Here is a 24,090-nt window from a genome sequence, read left to right as displayed (position 1 = left end):
AAATGTATATCTGTATGTACATAATATAAAAATAGTTATATGTATCTATATATATAGTACTTTAAACAGAATATAATAATAATATACAATAATATATCAAGGATACTTGGTTAGGATTTTGTCCTATTTTGCCCTGAAATATCTCTGCATAACTCTTGGTCCAACCTGCTAGGTTCTTGGTTCTCTCACTTAAATCATTCTTTCTTTTTAATGAAAGGCAGCATTTGTTTGTGGCTTCATAGTTTTCTTAGGTGCTTCCTACTTGCAAATATTTGGGGAGACCTAGATTTTCATTTATGTATCTTTGTATGTATGTATATATGTGTGTTTGTATTAGGTGTTTGTTTTTTTACTGTCTCTGTCCTTTTCAGTTCAAACTAGCCATGCTTGGGCTGATAATAATTATTTTAAAAATGTTTTGGAGGCTCCTGTGAATTTCACTGGGGTTCACTTCATTCCCAAAAGCCCAAACACATTCATCTCTTTGAGCTTCTCTGCAGAGAGCTCCTGCTGAGATAACTGCGAAAAAATACCAAGCTTTCTAGATGGCTAGTTGAAGTGTACTCTTTACATATCTTTTCTCTGAACTGAGGCACCACTTTTGCTCTTTCTGTAAACTTAACAGAGAGTTTTACAGTTATACCCATAGCTTTTGCCTTACGTTGTACTTCCCTGAGAGCACCCTGAAATTGATCTTCACTCAGAATTCATAATTAGCTTTTTTGATTTTTTTTTTTTTTTTAACTTTAGAAGAAGCTTGAGAATCTTCAAAACCAGTGAGCTCGGGGTGCCTGGTTGGCTCAGTTGGTTAAGCAACTGCCTTCAGCTCAGGTCATGATTCTGGAGTCATGGGATCGAGTCCCACATCGGGCTCCCAGGTCTGCCAAGAGTCTGCTTCTCCCTCTGAACTTCTCCCTCTCATGCTCACTCTCAAATAAATAAAATCTTTAAAAAAAAAAAAAAACAGTGAGCTCTGGCTCCTTGTTTTAAAGGCCTCTCCTTTGTTAATGTGTCTCCTATTGCATTGGTAATCTAAGCAAGAAGAAGAAACCAGGCCTTATCTTCAGCAGTCAGGCTAGAAATAACTTTAGCTGGTTCACTCAATTTATTAGGTATATTTCCTATCATCTCACATATTGCAGATGACAGTGATGCTACACCTGACCCACAGTAAGAATTTCTTACACCAGTTTCTAACAACATGTTTCTCACCCCCTGTAAGCCCTCACTAGAAACCATCTGCCTTTTTCTTTTTTTTTTTTCAACATAAATGGGAAGTTTTATTCACATACAGCTCAAAAAATAAGCCAGACTAACCTGTTCAGGGTTACATATTTATATAATTAACTACAAAGAACAACAAGGAAGTGATATGCCCAGAATCAGGATGGGGGCCATTGGGCAGCACAGCAGATGATCCCAAAGGACCATCTCTGAGGTCTGCCATGCCTGGCAGGCATGTGATGACTATTGGCCAACCTGCACGAAGTTGAAAATATTTACCAGCCGGTTCTTCAGAGAAAGCTTTCTAACCCCTACACTAAGACATAAATAGAAAACATTCAAAAGGTCCAAAATTATGGAAAGGAAAAAAGAGGGTTTAAATGTTCCAAAAATTTCCAGATTTAGATAATTGAAAGAAATCATAAAGCTTTAATAAGCATACCCATATAAGGCTTTTTTAAAAAACAAATAATACAATACAGCAGAAGAAAATTCTAATAAGCAGTTGGGGACCAAAAATCCATTCAGGAACAAGCTCCCCAAAGTTCTTACTTCCACAAAAGCATGGTTCATCTCTGAATAAAACTGTTGGTATTTGTGCTGATTCCTATATGAAGAAACTTGGTTTTAGGAGAGCTCAGACAGAAGTTTCCTGTATAGTCTGATTGTACAGTAGAAAGAACAGAATAAACAGAATATATAACTAATTATCTCCAGTATAAGTAAATAAAATGTAGTAAATATATTGGTTTTAGATTCCACACAAGAAGTTTGAACTTTAAAAAACTTGCCATAAATTTTTATGCTAGTTAGTTTTTATGTTAACTTAGTTACTTACTTAGCTAGCTCACTGGCCAAGAGTCAAAAACCAACCTTCAAGCATCCTTGGATACAAACAAAGAGCTGTCGCAATCCAGCTACACAGAAACTTTGTGTTTAATAGGCAAACTCAGTAGTGGAGGAATGAAGAATTAATACATTGGAGAAAAAAAGTTTAAAGTATTATTTGTCCTGGCATATATGAATTCAATTCTTGGTTATCTTACCAGGGAATTAAAAGGCAATGTTTAATTTCAATAAACTACATAGTAGCACTTACAACATATTTTTTAGGGATATGTTGGTATGGTTGGCAGCTCTAAGATGACCTCAAAATTCCCTGATGTACATTTGATCACGTGCCCTTGAATTTCAGTGGGATTTATGAAGATGATTGGGTGTTGCTCTGTGATTAGATTACATTAAATGGAAAGATTAAGCTATTTCTCAAATGTAACTAGGGTTCTAAATTAGCCAATTTTCAGTTAATCAAAGAGAGAATAATGTGGGTACAGCTGACCTAATCAGTTGAATACTTAAAAAGAGGCTCTAGAGATGAGACAGAGAAGAGTACACTCCTTTTGCCCTTAAAGAAGCAAAGGTCCACAGTGTGACTGTCTATGCAGTCAGGCAACCCGGGGGAGGCAAATGTCTCACTCAGTTCTACAACCACGAGGAACTAAATTTTTCTATCAGACTGAAAAAACTTGGAAGAGGACTCCATTTCAGATGAGAATTCAGTGTGGCTATGACTTTGGTTCCAGCCTTGTGAAGTCCTGAGCTAAGGACAAAACCATGCCCAGCTCCTGATCCATAGAGATTATGACATACAAACATGTGCTGTTTTAAGTTTCTAAATTTGTCATAATTTGTCACGTACCAATACATTCAGAGTAACACACTTAACTAACAGGATAAAATTAAGGAAGTATAAGTTGATTCTTGGCAATATTATTTCATTACTGGAGAGAGGGTGGACATTCCCTCACCCTCTTTCATTAGTTTTACATTCAACACCGAGATATTCACTCAACTAGATCCTTCCACGTGCATTAGCCCATTTCATAACAAAAAAGCAAAGAACAAAAGAAAAATAACATTTATCCCCCAGAAAATGTATCAGAAATAATGTTAGAAGAGAAAAGAGATATGTAATACAAAGATCTTTATATAAAAGAGGTCTTTCTGATCCCAGCAATGACAAAGATATTTTCAGGATGAAGGGAAGTAGTATGCAGGTAAGTGTGGGAGGAAGACTAATAAAAATAAAACAGGTCTGATGGCCATGGACTCAGTGTCACTAACATGATAGGGTCATGCTACGAGAAAGACACACCACTGTGGAAGACTAGCATTGTCCTTTCAATCCAGGACTTTCCATCATAAATGCCCTGAAATGATATGGGAATTGAAAAAACACATGAGCTATAATTGGGAGCCTACAGGAATTCTCCTCCCTCAGTAGAGACAATTTTTGACATAGATTACTCTCTGAAATTAGATATTACCCACCATATTTTGCACCTTCTGTTTCCTCATTGCTCTTGCATGTTCCCGAGTTCTCACAATAAAGGCAGATAGGGCTCTGGGCACCTCATAGGGTGATGATGTGAAAAGTAACAATCTGAAGCCATACTTGGCTGTGGCTAAATAAAAACACTTGAGATTGATTCATTGTGGTCAAAATTATAAAAAATAGACCATGCTTGGTTCACTATATAGAAAACCACCCCAAGCAGAAAAGCAAACAAAAAATCAAGAGGAAATCACCTTATGGGAAGAGGATTGGGAGATTGGATAGTTGGGACAGAAAACAATTAATCTTTATTATGTTTATCTCTATTTTTTAATTTAATTAAAATATATTATTTTGAATGTATATGGAAAAAAGCCAAAACATTTTAGAGAGTGATTGATTGATTGATTGATTGATTTTTAGAGAGTGGGGAAGAGGAGTAGAGGGAGAGGGAAAGAGAGACTCTCCAGTAGACTCCCTGCTGAGTTTGGAGCCTAACATGGGGCTCGATCCCACAAGAGTGAGATCACGACTTGAGCCAGATCAAGAGTCAGACACTTAACCGACAGAACCACCTAGACACCACAAAGCCAAAACATTTTATATATCCAGAAAGTATAATGTGTGTCCTCCTAGTCCAAGTTAAACATTTGATTTAGATTGTCTTGTGGTTTTCACAATATAATTTAAGGGCATTTTTCTAATCTTCATATGAGAACATGAAGAATGCAGTTTGTAGTCTTATTATACACACACACACACACATATTTTAAGATTTTATGTATTTATTAAACAGAGAGAACAAGCAATCACAAGCAGAGGGAGGAGCAGAGGGAGAGGGAGAAGCAGACTCACCACTGAATAGGGAGCCCAATGTGGGGCTCCATCCCAGGACCCTGGGATCATGACCTGAGCCCAAGGCAGATGCTTATCCCACTGAGCCACCGAGGTGCCCATTTATATTTATATTTTAAGAATTAAAATACACAGGCTCTTTTCTCTTCCTGGCTCTTTATTAAGAATCAATTTGAGGTTCTTAATTGTTATAGTTTAATTGAAATAGAAAACAAAAGATGTTTCAATATAAAGTTTTTTAAAAGCATATGCAACAGTTTTTAAAAGTGGAATTGGCTTTTGATATTTGTGAGGTTAGGAAAACCCTAGGTCACAGGCAACAGACCTTTTTATGTTCCCACCCTTTCTCTGACACACTCAGGACCCCTCAGTTAAATGGGTTACTCCTTCCCCAACATTAAAAGGGAAATGTTCAATATTTTACACATAACTTTTAAGAAAAAGGCTTAGGGTTGATTGGCGAATAAGACCTTCAATTTACATCTCAGTGACTTTTTACTGATGGATAACCATAAGGCAAGAAAGACATGTAGGGCAGAAAAATAAGTATTACAAATTTATTTGATCAGGCTTGGATTCCGTTTACCCTTGAGAAATCTAAAAATAATCACATGGGAACCACCTATTTGGCCCAAGATTCAAAAGTACTTTGCAGAACTCAGGACCACCAAGAGAAGAACACAAACATGTTCCCCTCTAAAGTCTGATGATGCACATGAGGAAGCTGTCATATGACACTTAAACCTCTAAATTGAAGCATATAGATATATAGATATCCAGAAAGAACTAAGTTCCAGAAAAGTAAGATGAAGATGGGACTTCCCAATTTACTATGACTTACAAAGTTCTGAAATGACATTGATATAGATCATTTGGTGCAAATTATTTTATTTGAATTTCTTCAAAAAAATTCACAAGGATATATGCATAAAATATATTAAATTTAATGTTGAACATATCCATTAAATCACAATAGTCCTGAAATTCTTTACCTTGGTGCACTGTTATGGCAGATATAGGTGCACAAATTTCACCAACTTTTTTAAAGATTTTATTTATTTGTTTGATAGCGAGATAGAGAACACAAGTAGGCAGAGCAGCAGGCAGAGAGAGAGGGAGAAGCAAGCTCTCTGTCGAGCAGGGAGCCTGATGCCAGGATCAATCCCAGGACTCCAGGATTATAACCTGAGCTGAGGGCAGCTGTTTAACTAACTGAGCCACTCAGCTGCCCCAAATTTCACCAATTTTAAAGCACATGATTTCAAATGTATGAAAATTGTATCATAAGACTTGATTTGAAACATTTTACAGATCCCAGAAGTAGATAATTAGCAATAATATGAGGTGAAGTCATTTCTTAGTACTACTGAATCTTCACTGCCCACCCCTCCCACTCCAAGAAACACTTAAATAAGCTCTTTTTTACATATAAAACGACTTTCATCATCACAGCGTTCGTCCAAAATACCTTGGCTTGAGCTATACATTATGCATTTCTCTGTATTTAATTTTTGAAGTGATGGCAATCTTTAATGAAAAATAAAATGTTAACATATAAGAAAAGGAAATGAGACTATTCAAAGATAGTTTTTTTTTACTAAATGATAGAATTTTTAAAGCACTTGAATGAGATATTAACATATTGAGTCGATTGATTTTTATGCAAGAGCCATGTTTTCACAATTTCAAAGCACAGTATTACAAAAACTCAGCTACTTCCTCAATAATCAACAGCATTAAGGCCAAGGATTTCATGTTTTTCCTGCTGTTTTTAATGGTTTTGATATATGGTATGCTTCTGTTTTGTTTAAAGATATACTGGATAATCAACTCTGGGAAAAAAATCCAAGCATAAGATTTATCATTGTCTGAGGCTGCAAATCCAATGTTTATGAATAAAAATGAGAACCAAAGTTTACAAATATACAGAAAATAACCTCAGACTATATGAAACATGGGAGTATGCTGAAAATAACAGACTCAAGAAGAGTAAAGAAAATAATATGCTATTTTCCCTGAACAGCTTCTGTGAAGGTAAGCATCTGTACATGCATGTAGGCATCCAAGGGCTTATATGAGGCAAAAAAAAAAAATCGAAAACTGTTTTATGGTCACAAGTATACTAACTTCATGTCACTTAAGCATAAATTTGGATGATCTAGGTGGAGCTAAAATTATTAGATTGCCTCTCTTTTTTATATTTTCAAGACTTAGATAGGTTATCCTAGCTACATGCTCCCAGATGTACAGTATCTGGCGAGATCTACAGATAAACTCATAAAGATCTAAAAGAGAAAGAAAGGAGAGGAGAGGAGAAAAATGTAAGATGAGGAAAGAGAAGGGAGGGGAGGGGAGAGAAGGGGAGGGAATGTTAGGGAAGGGAAGGGAAGGGACAGGAAGGGAAAAGAAGGGAAAGGGAAGGTAGGGCAGGACAAGGCAGGGCAGGGCTAAAAAGGAACTTGACTGCCAGAAACTTACAGATCTTGGGAGACAGGGGAGCCATCTCTCCACAGCCAGGCCTTTTTGTCTTTATGGTAAAAGAGTCCAATCCAGTAAAAATGTGTACTAGAGCTCATAAAATGCTGATTGGAAACAGAGACAAACATATTAATCAAATTTGAGTGTATTTCAGGAATAATATACTTTTAAGAAGGTGTCAGCATCAAATTTAACTTTTTAATCACAGAAACTGAAGTCATTTTTAATGTCCAGTTTAAAAAGCATAGTCACAGGCCTCATATTTTCTTCCTTATTGAAAGTACAGTTACGTGCTTTACTTCCTTATGTTATTTATTCACTGATTTCCACAAATCAGTGGAAACACGATGATACACAAATAAATGTCACAAAATACCACTTCTTCAAGGAATAGAAAACATTAGAAGAAAGTAAGAGTTTTCAAAGAAAATTACAATCAAATTTGATCCCACATCAACAGTATCTGGAGGATAAATTTCATAGATATAGTCTACCCTAACTCAAGATAGTTTCATAATGCAGCTAGAGAAATTTTCACTTTTTCTTAAGTTGGGTAATTTTTTTATCAGACCCTCCGTACTTATCACACATTAAATCCCAGAATGATGACAAAAAATGTAATTACAAAAGAAATTATAAGCCCAGTTAATGAACTAAAAATTATGAAGTTATTTTATTAGTCTTTGAGTAAAAATAATGGCCCATTATTCATTCTTTGAATTCTCTCTAAAATGTTCCTTGTACTTTATCTGGACTGTGACTTGATTTTTATTCCTATAATATAAATCTTTGAGAAATTTTATGTAGGTTTTATAACGATTGTTTCAAGATATAACAAATTAGCAAGTCAATTCAAATAATAACCATCCATTTACTGTAATTAAAGACAAATTAAAGTATTCAGCTTACTTAGATAGCATATTTTCCTAGGTCAAAGAAAATGTAGGAAATCAGAATTAAATACATACCAATTTATCTCTGTTTTGAAACCAAAGTAGACTGGAATTCTGCCAAGCACAGAAACTCTGACTTTCTTCCCAAGTCTTTAATTCACCAGAAAAGAAGTAGCAGTTGCACTGGTATCCAATCCAGCCTTTTGGACAAGAACAACAGTCAGAGTCTAAGAGAAAAAAGAAAAATGACTTATGACATTCAATCTTTTCAATGTTATTTACTCATCCAAAAATAATTTGTTATTTCTTCACTATTTTCCACAAATATTCTTTGAGAATCCACTACACATACAATTGTTCAGGTGCTATTAATGTGAACAAGTCAGACATAATGCTTTTTCCTAATAGAGATTATATTCGAGATATAGAGTCAGAACAATATAATTTCCAATCATTTATCAAGTAGATTTAATGGTAATTTTGGTAAATATACACAAGAGTAAGTCAGTATGTTAAAACATTGGGTAGCAGAGTGTAAATTGGAGGGCGGCTGAAGAACCTTTTAGAGGAAATGACCCAAATTGAGCTCTGCTGTATAAATAAGAATAAATGAGATGAAAGAGATATATAAAGGAAAATATTTTAGCATATTTCCTGAGTCAGAAAACAATATAGCACAAATTGGAGAATTCTGATGTTTGGATATTTTATTTTGAAAATAGAGATAAATAAAACAATGAGCTTGAAGTCTGATATTGCACAGTTTCCCAGTGATAGTGTCTTGAACATTTACTCTCCTCAGTGATAAAAGTCAAGACACATGGTAGGTACTCAAATCTTTGACAAGTGAATGGTTATGAAGTGTAGGGTGGAGTGGTCCTTACTAGGAGCTGGAGGGTGGGTAAAAGGAGAGATATTAGTCAAAGGGGACAAACTTCCAGTTAGAAGGTGAATAAGTTCTAGGGATCTAATGCACACAGTTATGATTATAGTTAGCAATACTGTATTATGTACTCAAAAGTTGCTAAAAAAGTAGATCTTGAGGGCTCTACCTCCCCAGAAATGGTAATTCTGTGACATGATAGAGGTATTAGCAAATGTTATGGTAGTAATCCTTTTGCAACTATAAGTGTATCACATCAACCTGTTGATTACCTTAAACTTACACATTATATGTCAATAATATTGCAATACGACATCAGGCCAGCAGGGAGATTCAAATTAAAACTACATTGAGATATCACCTTACACCAGTTAGAATGGCCAAAATTAGCAAGACAGGAAACAACATGTGTTGGAAGGGATGTGAAGAAAGGGGAACCCTCTTACACTGTTGGTGGGAATGCAAGTTGGTGCAGCCTCTTTGGAGAACAGTGTGGAGATTCCTCAAGAAATTAAAAATAGAGCTTCCCTATGATCCTGAAATTGCACTACTGGATATTTAACCCAAAGATACAGATGTAGTGAAAAGAAGGGCCATCTGTACCCCAATGTTTATAGCAGCAATGGTCATGGTAGCCAAACTGTGGAAAGAACAAGATGCCCTTCAACGGACGAATGGATAAGGAAGATGTGGTCCATATACAGTATGGAGTATTATGCCTCCATCAGAAAGGATGAATACCCAACTTTTGTAGCAACATGGATGGGACTGGAAGAGATTATGCTGAGTGAAGTAAGTCAAGTAGAGAGAGTCAATTATCATATGGTTTCACTTATTTGTGGAGCATAACAAATAGCATGGAGGACATGGGGAGATAGAGAGGAGAAGGGAGTTGGAGGAAATTCGAAGGGGAGGTGAACCATGAGAGACTATGGACTCTGAAAAACAACCTGAGGGTTTTGAAGGGGCAGGGGGGTGGGAGGTCGGGGCACCAGGTGGTGGGTATTATAGAGGGCACGGATTGCATGGAGCACTCGGTGTGGTGCAAAAATAATGAATACTGTTATGCTGAAAATAAAAAATAAATTTAAAAAAATCACAATACAGATGGAAAAAATGTTAAGGGAAAAGAAAGACAAATATGATCACAGAAGACAGTGAGACAATTTGGAGATCATTTAAAAAAATATTTTAAAAAATTGGACTTTGAGCAGGCTTTCACTGGGTAAGTGGGTTTTAAAATAACAGAAATATCTGCACTATATTCTGAGTCATGCAAGAAGTAGAAGCAGAGGTGAAGAGATAGAAAAATATGAACTGTGAGCAAACCAGCAGGTAATTAGTTTTAACCATAGTATTTACTGTAACTTATTTTTTTATTTGTTACTTAAACATGAGCACTCATATAAGAAAAAAAATGTCATTTCAGGTTAATATTTTCCTTATTACTTAAATATGTAAATGACCCATGTTCAATGAAATCTATGCTTTTTACATTAGAAAAAAATGAAACATGACTATCCTACAATTAGTAGGTAAAACCGTATTCTTAAGTGTACTATTCCATCATGCTCAGTGTGAGAAAAACAAGAAACTACCAAAACTAAGACTTTCCCAAGTATGGAACCTACCTTTCTGGACTTCAGTGATTTCATCTGGTGACAATGTTGGCTGAATACTTTGTTTAGGATATACTGTAAGAAATGATTAAAAATTTACTTCATTAGATACAAGTTTATGAAATAATAAAATATTACACATTAGTAAAATGAAACCTTTATTATTGAATTGTTTCACCAAAGTTATGGTTTTTATACAAACTTGTCTAGAAAAACTTACAATTTTTCAACAAAATTCCCATAATAGCCATCAAAATAAGGCACGTTACTCCTAAGATGCCAGAAATCAAATTCCATGGAGTGGTCTGAGAAGCTGTAGTGAAAGAGAAATACAGTGATTATTTAAAGAACAAAGTTCTTAAAAGTAATACAGTGAGAGAGAATCCAAAACATTCTTTGGTTTGATAACCCAATAATCTTGTCAATGAAACGCTGGAAAATGAAAACATTCCCTTCATAACTTGCTCCAATACCCAAATTTTTATGTGCTGTAATTTATTCATTATTGAAATTATCTATAACTTTTCTCCTTTACCAGTCTTGTTGCAGTAAAGTGGACTTACCATTTATTTCTTAATTCCACAAAGAAGCTTAGAGATTCAGAGTAAGAAGACATCAGTAGGCATCAAGTTGTGTTTTATAGGCTTACATAACAAGAATCACAAGATAAGATGATTCCCATTAAGTAGATAAGAAAACGTCAGGTCCATTAATAATGTTATTTTCTCCAGGTATCAAAGCTAGTCAGTATCCAAGTCAGAAATCAAATGCAAGTTTGTCTAGACCCAGAGTCTTTTACTTAGCATCTTCTATCATTGCAGCAATAGTACTTGGAAATGTGCCCTTCTAGTCACCTCAGTGCATTCTCTACCTACGAAATGTCCAGCTGCTTGTAGCTTTGTAGAGGTTTTTTGATAAGGAAGAGAAGACAGAGGAACACTCCCAGCCTGATGTGACATATGGGTAATACCTTGGGGACCTGGATTCATTTCACCGTACATTAAGTTATGATATATTAGCAGCCATTTTTTTTTCAAGAACATTACGCTTTTTCACACCAAAAATTACTGCTTTTTGGCATTTACTCTAAAACAAATTTATGTTAGGAGATGTGGCATTAACATTAGCACTCTCCCAAAGAGTCACTAACAGACATACTATTAATCTAGGTGACTTAGGGTGTCATAACACAAATGGTAAATTTTTAAAAGGACACTTGTAAGCACTGTCACTAATTTACTTCGGTGCTAGCATTATGTTGTTCATAACTTAATCTGGTAAATTCAGTTTGCATTCAGAGTTTAGAGCTTATTATTGTCAGAAGTTACTCTTTAAACCTGCTGGAAAAGTTTCACAAAATCATTTCTGAGTTATAGATAAAGAATCAGGAGTGGAGAGCACGGACACATGGAAAGCCTAAAAATGTCCATTTCTTCCTAAAAGTGCTACCATGAAATTAGCCATATCCCTGAGATGCGCTTTCTCTTTCATTTCATTTTTAAAAATTTTATGACTCGGAACTCACATACCTGCCATGAGGAATGTTCCAGTGTCGATGCTGGCAGCACACAGTACGTGCTTAATCAAGAAGGATGGTGGTGTGTTGGTTCACAGAGCTGAGCTGGAAGCTAAACAATCCAAAAGTCATGCATGAAGAAATTTAAAAGAAAAAAAAAGAAAAATTATTTATTTGAACAATGTTCTCGAATCTTCTATAGGTGAATGTATCATATGAACAAGAAGCAGTAAAGTCACTAGCTTCTAAAGTGTTCCAGGAACCACAACACAGGAAATCACCACAGTACATGTGTAATGCAAACCCTTTGATTATCATAAAAGAAAATGAGAGGGATTTTTTTTAAATATGTAAATATCAAAACCATCTTAAAAATCATTTGGAAAACGGGAAATTTATGGTTTTCATCCTTCGAGTTTACTGGGAATCTGGGTAGAGATGAATTGTTACCCTGTTTCCTTTGTTTTCTTGTCTCATATTTCACACCCTGAGGCTCTACCTTGAGGACAATTCTATAAAACTGCCTTGGTGTTACCTGAGGTAAACTCAAAAAAAAAAAAAGAACTAAGAAGAGCACCAGAACTACCTGACACTTAACAAATTACGAGAGAAAGTGGAGTTATCCTCCCCAAACCAGGTACTAAGCGAATGTCTGACCTAAGATGGTAGGAGTTCATAAAGCCCTGGTTAGAAACGCAGTGGAACATACGAAATAAGTCCCAGCCCCAGCAGCCCCAACTACACAGAGTCATAGATTTGCTTTTGCCTATGCAAATCTGGGCTCACTGCATTTTGAATAAAGTAAATGAATGTCATCTGACTCTGCTATTTAACCTCATGCTCCAACAGGATTTTCTCTTATTTTTTCTGCACAATTTTCTCTTATAATAAGTAAGTAATCACATGACTCATTTCTCTCCCTTTTCCTCTCCCTCTCTTTCTGCCCATTCACTTATGGTTTATAAATCACCATCAAAGTGTATTCATCTTAGGATATATCAGAACATAAATGCCTTAAGCAACAGTTTCTTCCTAAGTAATTAGAACGTCCCATCTTCGGACATTTGAATTCAATGAAACTATGTAGATAAAGCACTTGTCTTAGAGTTTCTGGAGTCAGCTAAAGTGTCAAATGCAGACATAGCAAGAACTTCTTTTCTTAAAAGGATGGACTAGTTTTTATATTCATACCTCTAATATGGTTCCACATATTATTTCAGAGATGCAAAAAGGCCCCATTATTTTAAAACAAATGGTAGAAATGAGCTAAAATAGTTGTGATTCAAAGTTTAATTGGTTGTTGCATAAAACACAATGGATAAGAATGAAAATCTACTCTATTTTGAAGCCACATGTTAGAATTATGATTACCTATTTTATCTCTAATCACCTGAAGTATGAAACATGAACCTACTCACTTTATTTAAATGAAACATCATCTGGGAAGAACACTGAATATGTATTTTTTATTCATAATCAAAATAATTTATTTTCATAGAAACACAAGTATCTGTATTTTAGTATTTACTAATGGTCCATTTTTATTCATTGTAAATTTTCTTAAGAGTTTCTTAACCAGGGCGCCTGGGAGGCTCAGTGGGTTAAAGCCTCTACCTTCGGCTCAGGTCATGATCCCACGGTTCTGGGATTGAGCCCCGCATCGGACTCTTTGCTTGGCGAGAAGCCTGCTTCCCCCTCTCTCTGCCTGCCTCTCTGCATACTTGTGATCTCTATCTGTCAAATAAATAAAAATATTTTTAAAAAAATTTTAATTAAAAAAAAAAGAGTTTCTTAACCTTTTCCCAGAAACCTGAATTTCATGTTATTCATGTAATTTGGTAAGGCACCTTATGTCATTTCTATAATAACTACTTTAGGGTAAAAGGAACAACCAGATAATTTTTTCAAAGTTCATTCAACATCTAACAACCAAATCAAAGGTATTCAGCTCAGTGTTGAGGTATTTTTCAATATCACTGAATGGAAAATGTGTGACACTCGGTTTGAGAAAATATCAATTGATCTCTACTCTCTATCTATTCTGATATACTAAAATTCTGGAAATCATAGGAGACCCCAGCTCTCTCTCATTTCTGCTTCATTACAGAAGAGGTATCATTGAATCTATTCCCAATCCACTCTGGAGCAGAACAAAGAAACAGAGAAGGAAGAGGCAACTTCAGAAAGAAATAAGGAAAGGACTCATATTAAAATTGAAATTTGAGCATGAGCTTGTGGGATAAATTAGATTTGGAAATACAGAGCTGTAGTTACTGTAAAGTGAGAAATAGATGCCTCACAACAAAACCTAAATAAGACAGAAAAAATTCAACACAAATTTCTTCTTCCCATTTTTTTAAATAAAATGAAACATACATATTGAAATGTAATAAAAGCAAAAATTCTAATGAATTGTCAAAGGCAATACCTGCAGCTACCACTCCCATCAAGAAATAGAACATTTCCAGCACCTTCAAGATCTTTCCTTACCTTACCTAGTTACTACTCTCTTTCTCCTTCCAGATATCACCTCCATCTTGCTTCCAAAATTATCTTCACTTTAAATGCAAACTGCAAAATGCAAAAATTCAAACCATTTTTGAAATTTACATAACTAGAACAACATACTACAAACTCTTTCGTGTCTAGCTTATTTTCCTCAAGTTCTAAAGAGTTATCCAAGGATCCATCTCCATCTTGCTGACACTGATTAGGCCAGATGCAAATTCTGTGGCTAGTAGATAAGACACATTGATTGATTTGAATCGGTTGGTGTCCAATTTGGATACTGGAGTGCGGCCAACTTTACTAAAAACAATGTGGTATAAAATGAAGAGTAATGATCATCTAAAGGAAATCCAAGACACTAAATTTCTAGAAAGATGAAATTTAGGAAATTATTGGCCCCTTTTCAGTATTTGTTTTTTTTGTTTTAATTCCTTTATTTTTTTCTTAAGATAGGTCTTTATGAATGAGTCTACCACTGATCAACCGATAAAAGTTCATTTTGAAGCACAGGGGAAAAAAGAGTGAACTTCTTGTGTACCAATTGTAATCAGTTCAAGTCCTGATTCATCAAGAAAGAATGTTATAACAGATGAGCCATGACTTGTATGAGCTTGGATTTGAAAATATTTAGCATATCCACTGTCTCTGAATTTATTTCTTTTTTTCTTTCTTTCTTTCCTTCTTTTTTTTTTTTTTTAAGTAGGCTCCACGTTAGAGAGAGGATAGTGTAGCTGAGATATGAGAAAGGGAAATGAAGATGGCTGACACTAATCAAAGAGAATAACTGTACTTTTTTCTAGTTAATCTTCTAGTTAATCTCTCTCTCTCTCTCTTTTTTACTTTTTATGTTGCAATGCATATGGATTGACAAAAGTTGTAAAATTAATACAATAGAGGTAGTTCCCTAGCACCCTTCACTCAGTTTTCCCCATGGCAATATCTTGCACAATTTGAGTATAATATCAAAGCCAAGACATTGACATTCATACAATCCATAAACTATTCAGATGTCACCAGTTTTATATGCACTTATTTGTAAGTGTGTATATAGCTTTATGCGATGTTGTCTTGTATATAAGTTTGTGTGACTGCTATCACATAATCTCTGTTTTTATATTTTAGAAAGTAACTGTCTCCTTTTATTTTGTTATCCTGAAGTTTGCTTGTGAAAGAAAAGGCAAAATAAGTGACTGGAACTTTACCAATTTTCATTTTAATGATTTGATTTAGTGGAGAACATTTTAACATTTATTGAGCACATATCACATGCCTATTCTAGTGTTTAATTGAAAGTCTCATTAAGTGTATGAGTACACATTTCCCAGTACCAATACATTTAATCCTAATGAAGCACTGGGACATTCCACTACTTCACTGATGTAGCAATTTATACATCAGAAATTCTGCTTTATCCAATACTTTCTTTGATGTAAAGATTACACAAGTAGATCTAGCAATAGGAAATCACTTAAATTTCTCCCTTTGAATATTCTTGTCCTGGAGTTAAAGATCCTGACATTACTTTAAATTGAGTAACCAGATTCTTATTGGTCATTCAGTTCCACCAACAGAACTTTCCTAAGAGTAGACTAGGATTGTTCCTTACAGGATCTCACTCTGGCCTTCTCTGAGGAGTTGAGATGATCATTTTGCAGCTCCAGCAAGTGAGGAAATATTTGCCATTAGAGAAATGCTGATTTTTCAGTGCTTATTCAACACATTGTTTTTTTTTTTTTTTTTAAAGATTTTATTTATTTATTTGGCAGAGAGAGATCACAAGCAGGCAGAGAGGCAGGCAGAGAGAGAGGGAAGGAAGCAGGCTCCCGGCTGAGCAGAGAGCCCGATGCGGGGCTCGATTCCAGGACCCTGGGATCATGACCTGAGCCGAAGGCAGCGGCTTAACCCACTGAGCCACCCAGGCGCCCCTCAACACATTGTTTTAATTCAATCTGTATTTTTTACCCAGTATCTGTGCAATTGTATTATGAGTTTAAGATACTGCATGTTTGTTTGACAAGCAGGGTATCATTTTACAGTTGTGATTTAGATGATAGCTACAAATTCAATCATGGATATTAACCAAAGATGTTATACAACAATGTTTCTCTTTTTTCCCCATGAAATTAAAAGTACCAGGAAACTGCTTCCCATCAAAAGAAATAGACAAACAAGCAATAAATTCAAAGAAGCAATCAATTCTATATACAGTTCAGGAAGCACTTACTCAGATTCAGAAAGAAAAAAAAATGTGGAAGTTTTGGATATACTTAGATTTTTCTCAACACTTGACACTGCCTAATAGCTGTTTTATAAAGTAAGATGTCAAAAGAAGCATTCAAAGTAATGTCCTAACTGGTAACAGATTTTGGATTAAACATTGGCATTCTCTGATTAAGGGCAGAGAGGGGTTTATAAAACCAGAATGAGGAAAAAAAAAAAAAAAACCATACAATTTGTTTTAAAATTTCTTAATCTCAGCTCTTAAAGCATATCTCTTCTAATTAATAAGTCCCATCACAGGAGACTTCAGTAGAGTGTAAGACCTCATGTAAGAGTTGCATTGAACTTGTTGGCTGCAACTGTGGCTTGTTATTCCTCCTGCAGATGGAAACAGTTTGTTTGTGGTGAGCTGTTGGGAGGGTGTTTAGGTTCTCACTCTGAAGCAACACACCTAGTGACACATTGTTTACTTCCTAAGGTTTAAAACTGAAGTATTTTTACTACATATCTGTGGAATGGCACAAAGCCTCTTTCTTGATCTTAGACAAAAATATGTGTATTACAAAGCTCCGTGATCAGTATCTCTTGATAAAACTTGAGCATAAAGGAAAAACAGGGGAAAAGAATTCCCTAAGAATAGTAAGACACAGTAAGTATAGGAGATTACTCAGATCAGTAAAAACTCATCAGTCTGGAAAACTCACCTTTTAGTTTTATTACTGATCTCTCAGCCAGTGAAGGTCGATTAACATATACATTTCCAAAATCCAGTTGCCTGAACCAAATCTGAAAGAAAAGAAATATAAAGGATTATTCTTAAAAATGCTATGTGTCCCTAATTCTTTGGTAGAGAAGTGGTCTTTTTATTTATTTGTAATTTTAGTTTGTAAAGTGAATCAAGTTACACAAAAACAAGTACATCATTTAGGTGATACACAGATTTGGCAAGAAAAGCAAAGAAAGAAAGAAGGGAAGAAGAAAGAGGAAAAGAAGAAAAGAGAAAGAAAGAGAGAGAAAGAAAGAGGAAATAAAGAAGGGGAGGGAGGAAGGAAGAAGCAAAGAGGGAGAGAGGGAGGGAGGGAAAAAGGAAGGAGGAAAGAAGGAGCGAGGGAGGGAAGGAGGGAGGAAGAAGGAAGAGAGGGAGAGAAAGAAACAGGAAGGAAGGAGGAAAAGAAGAAAGAAGGAAGACCACCGCCTGTGCTCTCTTTCTCTCTCAAACAAATAAATAAAAATATTTAAAAATATATATTTAATGTTTAATAATACACATATTTAATAAATTATGAATACGTACATATATACATGCACACATAATTGACTATATACTGTTTGTTTTTATGGAGGTAAAACCTAGATTTCAACAGATCATTAAACTGTCACCAAAACTTTGTATAACCTCTAATAAATAGCTGTCCATTATATGCTTTGTTTTCTGGTTTGCCTGTTTTCATTCCTTCTGTCTTCTAAAAAACATAACTTATTTTTTAATCTGTTTACATTAATATCTATTTGTGAATTTACTGATGCTTTGAAATATAAAATAATTCACTAGGATATCAGTACCAAAGTAGATGGTTCTTTTTAAAATTTGGGGGGTTTCTTTGCAGTTAGATTTCATAGAAAAAAAAAAGGTCTTACCCTGCTCCCTCTTTCTACTCGCTCTCTTTCTCTGTGTATGTGTGTGTGTATATGTGCGGTGAGAGAAGTGATAAATTTTTACCAGAAAGATATAAGTGTAAAGTAAACATTATAACTTGTCAGTAGCAGTCAAAGGATATTTACTATTCACTGTATGTGAATATCATGTTTACAATGTTCCAGGAAGACACTAACAGGTAGAATGATGAGAATAAACATTACCTTTAATTTTAGATCTCTACCATTGAAAAGGTTAGAAAATTATAATTCAGTTTTTTAACAACATAAGAAGGGTGCATCCAACATGCTATGAGACAGTAGAGTTAGGTCTGGTAAGTCGGCTTCATGACATGAAGTAGAAAATACAAATTATGTCTCAGTTGAGACAAACCTTATTTATCAGTGATGAAGACTTTGGTTTTTTCCTGTAACCTTAGGATAATCAAAAATTTTTATATTGCATATACTACATTTTATACTACACTTATACTATAAAAATTGTTATACTACATATACTACATTCATGTTTAACATGAATTTTTCCTGGTTATAGTCACCTTCAGAGTGCTGGGAATTAAAAAAGGGAACAGAAATAGCCTATATTCTGTTTACTTTCTCCCAAGTCATTAATACGCAGCTGATGCTCTTAGCCTTTGCAGTGACTGGCATAGGAGGAAAAGGAGTGTTGAGTGTTGTCATTCCGCTATGAATCTTTTAAGAATGTTGATCAAGAGGCTGAGGTATCCCAGAAGAGTGTCACATCTTGGCTATTTGTTTTGCTGTATCATTTAAGTGAGCTACTACATGTTTTAAAATTGCCATTCTTAATCTGAATGAGCTCCATTCTTCTTCTTCAACAGTAAATAGAGAACAAAATCACATTTTCTATTATATGAGAATTATAAATTTTTATGGATAGAGTAGGAACAACTTTGATGGAAAAGTAAACTGATACCTGAACGTGTTAAAGCCAATATTTTGAAAATAAAATAACTATTTCAAAGATAGTTCATAATGAAATTCTTAAGATTTCTCCCAACTCTTATTTTAATAAGCATCAGTACATCCTCTGAAGATATTTCAAGCTGGATTCAATTTCCTTATTCAAGGAATATTCCTGGGTAACTCTTAAGTACCAGACACACTTTTGGATGCAGTGAATACAGTCACCCACAAAAGAAACAGCAATCATGTTTTGTGGTATTTTAACTCTGTTGCAGGAATCTAGCAATAAGATCACCCATATGTAAAAAGAGTTTATTGGATGGAGAAATATAAAACAAAGAAGGAGAACTTGAAGAGGTGGGACAGGTGTGAAGCGGGATGATAAAGTTGTTGTTGTTTTTTTTTTTAAGATTTTATTTATTTACTTGGCAGACCGAGATCACAAGTAGGCAGAGAGGCAGGAAGACAGAGAAAGGGGGAAGCAGGCTCCCCGCTGAGCAGAGAGCCCAATGCTGGCTCAATCCCAGGACCCTGGGATCCTGACCTGAGCCCAAGGCAGAGGCTTTAACTCACTGAGCCACCCAGGCGCCCCAAGGGATGATAGAATTTTAAAGCAGATGATGAAGGAAAGCCTGGCTGTGAAAAAGATAACTGAGCAGACAGGAAAGAGGTGAGTGAAGGGACATCTGGGTGGGTCAGTCGGTTAGGCGGCCAACATTTGATCTCAGCTCAGGCCTTGATCTCAGGGTCACAAGCTCAAGCCCCTGTTGCACTCCACACCTGAGGGTGAGCCTACTTGAAAAAAAAAGAAAAAAAGATAAAAGAAAAAGAGAGAGGTCAATGCGCAAACTAGGCAGCAGCGGGGAGGAGCTCTGAATGCTGTGGTCTCCACAGTTGTGGTGTTAAGTACTCACTTGACTCTTCTATTGACGTGGCCTGCCCCTGTTACTAGGAAATGCACAGTCCAAGCCCAGAAGTGCTTCTTTGGATTTAATCTAGCTATGCCAAGGAAGAACGCCTAAAACTCAGCCAAGAATCCTGAATTGTTATTTTTGTTAGAGAAGGCCGAGAAGATTTTAGTTTGTTTCTGAAACGGATGAATCTACTTTGAATCAGAAATACCCACTAGCTGTGCTCCAGCTCTCTGACAGTTATCCAACTTCCCATGATTTACTTATAAGTAACAGTTGCAAAAAATAAAAAGGAATGATTTCAGGGGAAGGGTAGGCTACAGCTGATATATTTGTGAGTTTTGTCAATTGTTACTTTACATTAAACTAAACAGACAAAATATCCTGATGAAGAGCAAAAATCAGTAGCCACAAGGATGATAAGGTCTCCGTCAGTGGAGTGATTAGGGAAGCCTACCTAACCTGAAATACAAAGAAAGGAAAAGTTATACACACTTTAACCTCTGCCTGCTTCCCAGAATCAGCTGTATGCCCATAGTTCTAAGGCAGGTCTGTCATATCTCTCTAGAAAGGCCAGGCTTTTGTCCTTTACACTAATTGAAATGCTCAACAAGAACCTAGGAGTCACTAGTCTACCACTAAAATAATTTCCAGGAAATATAGGAGAGGGGTTGCACGGGAATAGGAATTGGGCCAGTGGTCTACTATTTTAAGGCTGCAAATCACTGAAAAATAGACACACACGAGCGAGGTGTAGCTTTCTTGGCTTGTATGATACCAGACTCCATCTTGAAGCACACAGGTGTTTTCATTTAATGTCCTTGCAACTGTGTACAGTGCTCCTCCGTCTCCATGAGCTGTGCTTGGGAAGTACGCAATGAAAGGCAAGGAGTCTTCTTAGTTGTGGCCACTGTTAAACTTATCCACATGCTGGCAGGGACAGCAACACAGTTTGCTCAGGGTACAATGTCAGGCTGGCCCCCTCTCATTGGGGACATGGAAGCAAAGAACATGGAAGTTTTCTATCAAGCACCAAGTGAACTCCTGAAATAAACTTGCAGGATGCCCTTCGTTCTATTTCTTCCTTTGAGGTTTATATGATTTGAGAAGGATAATTCTGTCCCCTTGTGGATGTGGTGTTTGTTGATTACTTTTTTAAAAATATTTTATTTATTTATTTGAGAGTCAGAGCAGAATGAGAGAACATGAACGGGGTGAAGGGCAGAGAAAGAAGCAGACGCCTTGCTGAGCAGGGAGCCCAGTGTGGGGCTCAGTCCAAGGTCATGACCCAAGTAGAAGGCAGACACTTAACCAGCTGGGCCAGCCAGACACCCCTGTTGATTCTTCCAACTGTCTCAATAGCAAATGTATTGTCTTGGATCTCTACGTTTTTTCAGTAGACCCCCTGCTTCACGATTTATAGTCCCAAGTTATATTACTAGAATCATCCTACCATTGACCATCCCATTCCCCTGAATGCTCAACACTATTCCCCCCCAAAAGGAGATGCCTCCCACTACCAAAATAGATGCAAACATTTGCTCCTCTTCCAAAAGTACATACATCAGAAAAGAATAGTTCCTGACCCATTTTGGGCACTGACTGTCCAGCAGTGAAATAGGACAAACACCACAACGACACAAGATACAACTCAAGGAAACTCAGGGATAGTAGGGTGCACATGGTGTCCCAGACTCTGCTCGTACTGTAGAGAGGCATGCTTGCCTGGGTACAACCAAAGTCAATGTAGAAAGCAATCTTGATTGATTTCATTCAAATTCATATGTTTATGAAGAGGTTGAAAATGTCAGGAAGAATCTCACCTAAAAAAGTCAACAGTAAAAAATATCTTTTACCACAGATACAAAAGATATGCATTAAAAAATTTGGGAAACACAACAAAAGGGGTTATAATAAAACACTTTGGGATTTATTATAGATTTTTTTTCTCACAGATCAATTTATGTCATTTTGAATATTTTTCGCTCCTCATTTAAGCCCTAATATATAAAAACACTTATTTGATCCTTAAAAGTTCCGAAGGCCTAAAGTAATAACCAAATAATGAATTACTTATACATTAGATTGTTAAATCTTGGGAGAAAAGGGAAACAATGAGAGCTTTCCATGTTCAGCATCAAAATAAATTAATTAGGGTGCATGGGTGGCTCAGGTCATGATCTCAGAGTCCTGGAATGGAGCCCGACATCAGGTTCTCTGCTTAGCAGGGGGCCTGCCTGCCTCTCTGCCTACTTGTGATCTCTCCCTCTATCAAATAAATAAATAAAATCTTTTTAAAAATAAAAATTAATTAATTAATTAAACATATTAATATTCAGGAAGAAGCAGTGAGAAAAATGCTCAAGGAAGACTTAGAGGACAAGAACTTCACAGTTGCACAACCCACCAGGACATGATTCAGAATGGGCCACTTTCTCTAGGTATCAGCTGCAGCACTGCTAGAGTGGTTAGATCTAAATCAGCGATTTTCATACTTTTATCTTTTAGAGCTGAACTTTTATATAAGTGAAATTTTAAGTAGAGATGTAAACCAATAAAATGCACAAAATCCAGACATCTAATTATTGAGGCCAGGGCTACCCTCTCATTTAACTCCCCACACATGCCTTGGAGTATCTAAGGCTGCTATTTTTAAAACTTAGAAGCAAATTATTTAGGTGTTCGACATCCATTTTAACATTCAAAATCTATGATTTTTTATTGAAGTATCGTTAATGTACAATATTATATCAGTTTCAGGATATGTATCCTGATGTGCCAAAATGTAGAGACTTAGCAATTCTATGCTCTACTCAGTGCTCTTCCTGGAGACTGTACTTTTGATCCCAATCCCGTTTCACCCATCCTCCCACCCATCTCCCTGCTGGCAGCCACCAGTTCTCTGTATTTAAGAATCTGTTGTTTTTGTTTCTCTCTCTCTTTTTTTTCTTTGTTCTTCTGTTTTGTTTCTTAAATTCTACATGTGGGTGAAATTATATGATATTTGCTTTCATACCCATAGTTAGGAGATCTGCTTGAGCTATATGCCTATTTCCAGATTTTCCTTGATTTTTTTTTCTTTGAACCAGACCAATCCAGTGAAAATAAGTTCTTTTTGATTGAATTAAAGTCTATAAAGAATCTGCACCCATAACATTGTAAACATCAGGCTTGGACTGTTTTACTGTCTCTGCACCTCCGACACTTCACATCAATGGGCCACAGCAGATGTTCAACATGAGTTTTCATGGGTATTGACTCAAGACTAAATAATTGATTAATACATGTGGCAGATTGTTATAATGTGACCCCCAAATACTATCCTCTTGTATTTAGGCCCTTGTGCTCTCACCTTGCCCTTTAAATCTGAACTGACCTTGTTACTTGCTTTGACCAATAAAATGTGGTAAACATGATGTTTCTCAAGTTCTCTAACCAAACCCTTAAGAGGCCCTAAATCTTCTTCTCTCTTGTGAAGAGCTAAGTTCCCATGTGAAGCAGTCTGAGCTATCATGTTGGCAAGGCCACATGGTGAGAGGGGTCACAGAAGATGAATAACTATGAAGGGAAGGAAGTCTTTGAGAATAAAGACCAAGGAGAGATAGACCTCAGCCTTGCAGCCATCCTAACTGAAGGGCAAGACAGGATTACGGAATCATGGAGGCTTCCGTCCCAATAGCAGCTCCATGAAAGAAGCTGACCACCATCATATAGAACAGAAAGAAGAGTTATCCCCGCTGGACTCTGCCCAGCCAACCCACAGAAACGTGAGAAACAAAATATTTGTTGATCTAAGATGTTAAATTTTAGTGTGGTTTGGCACACCACAATAGATAACCAAAACAGTATGAGATAAGCCAGTAGGTTCAAAGGCTCTCTCAGAGAAAAAAGAACTTGCCCACTTCAAACCTTGACATTGCCTTGCTCTACTGTTTTCTCTAAGAGTTGTATGTTTTTTCATTCCTTACATATATCATTCTTACATATGTTATCTAAAGCATTTCAAAGAGACCTATCACATCTTATCTAGTCAGGAAACCAGTTTTATTTCAATTTTAATTAAAA

The 24,090-nt window shown here is 36.0% G+C and overlaps 1 protein-coding gene across 1 annotated transcript; it reads right to left on the bottom strand.

Annotated features, from left to right (window-relative positions):
* Positions 1–5,610: 5,610 nt before the first annotated feature.
* On the bottom strand, positions 5,611–23,539 carry KLRD1 (killer cell lectin like receptor D1). Its single transcript, XM_044226343.1, has 7 exons — positions 23,378–23,539; positions 17,236–17,317; positions 10,508–10,600; positions 10,300–10,362; positions 7,861–8,012; positions 6,893–6,996; positions 5,611–5,941 (listed from the first exon to the last, which is right to left on the bottom strand). The coding sequence occupies exons 1-7, from the start codon at positions 23,537–23,539 to the stop codon at positions 5,821–5,823; spliced, it is 777 nt and encodes a 258-aa protein (XP_044082278.1). The 3' UTR covers positions 5,611–5,820.
* Positions 23,540–24,090: the final 551 nt, after the last annotated feature.

This window comes from Neovison vison, chromosome 12, assembly GCF_020171115.1.
Source record: "Neovison vison isolate M4711 chromosome 12, ASM_NN_V1, whole genome shotgun sequence".
Taxonomy (NCBI): domain Eukaryota; kingdom Metazoa; phylum Chordata; class Mammalia; order Carnivora; family Mustelidae; genus Neogale; species Neogale vison.
This window is presented reverse-complemented; position numbering and strand designations above follow the sequence as displayed.

What these genes read in the sequence shown, in the direction of transcription:
- KLRD1 (XM_044226343.1), bottom strand. Translation starts at nt 23,539, where the DNA reads ATGATAGCTCAGACTGCTTCACATGGGAACTTAGCTCTTCACAAGAGA. An exon ending in TTCAAAACAGAGATAAATTG is followed by an intron (nt 6,997 to 7,860) that starts GTATGTATTTAA and finishes GTTTCCAATCAG; the next exon opens with CATTTTATGAGCTCTAGTAC. An exon ending in TCCCCTGTCTCCCAAGATCT is followed by an intron (nt 5,942 to 6,892) that starts GTAAGTTTCTGG and finishes TTTTCATTAAAG; the next exon opens with ATTGCCATCACTTCAAAAAT.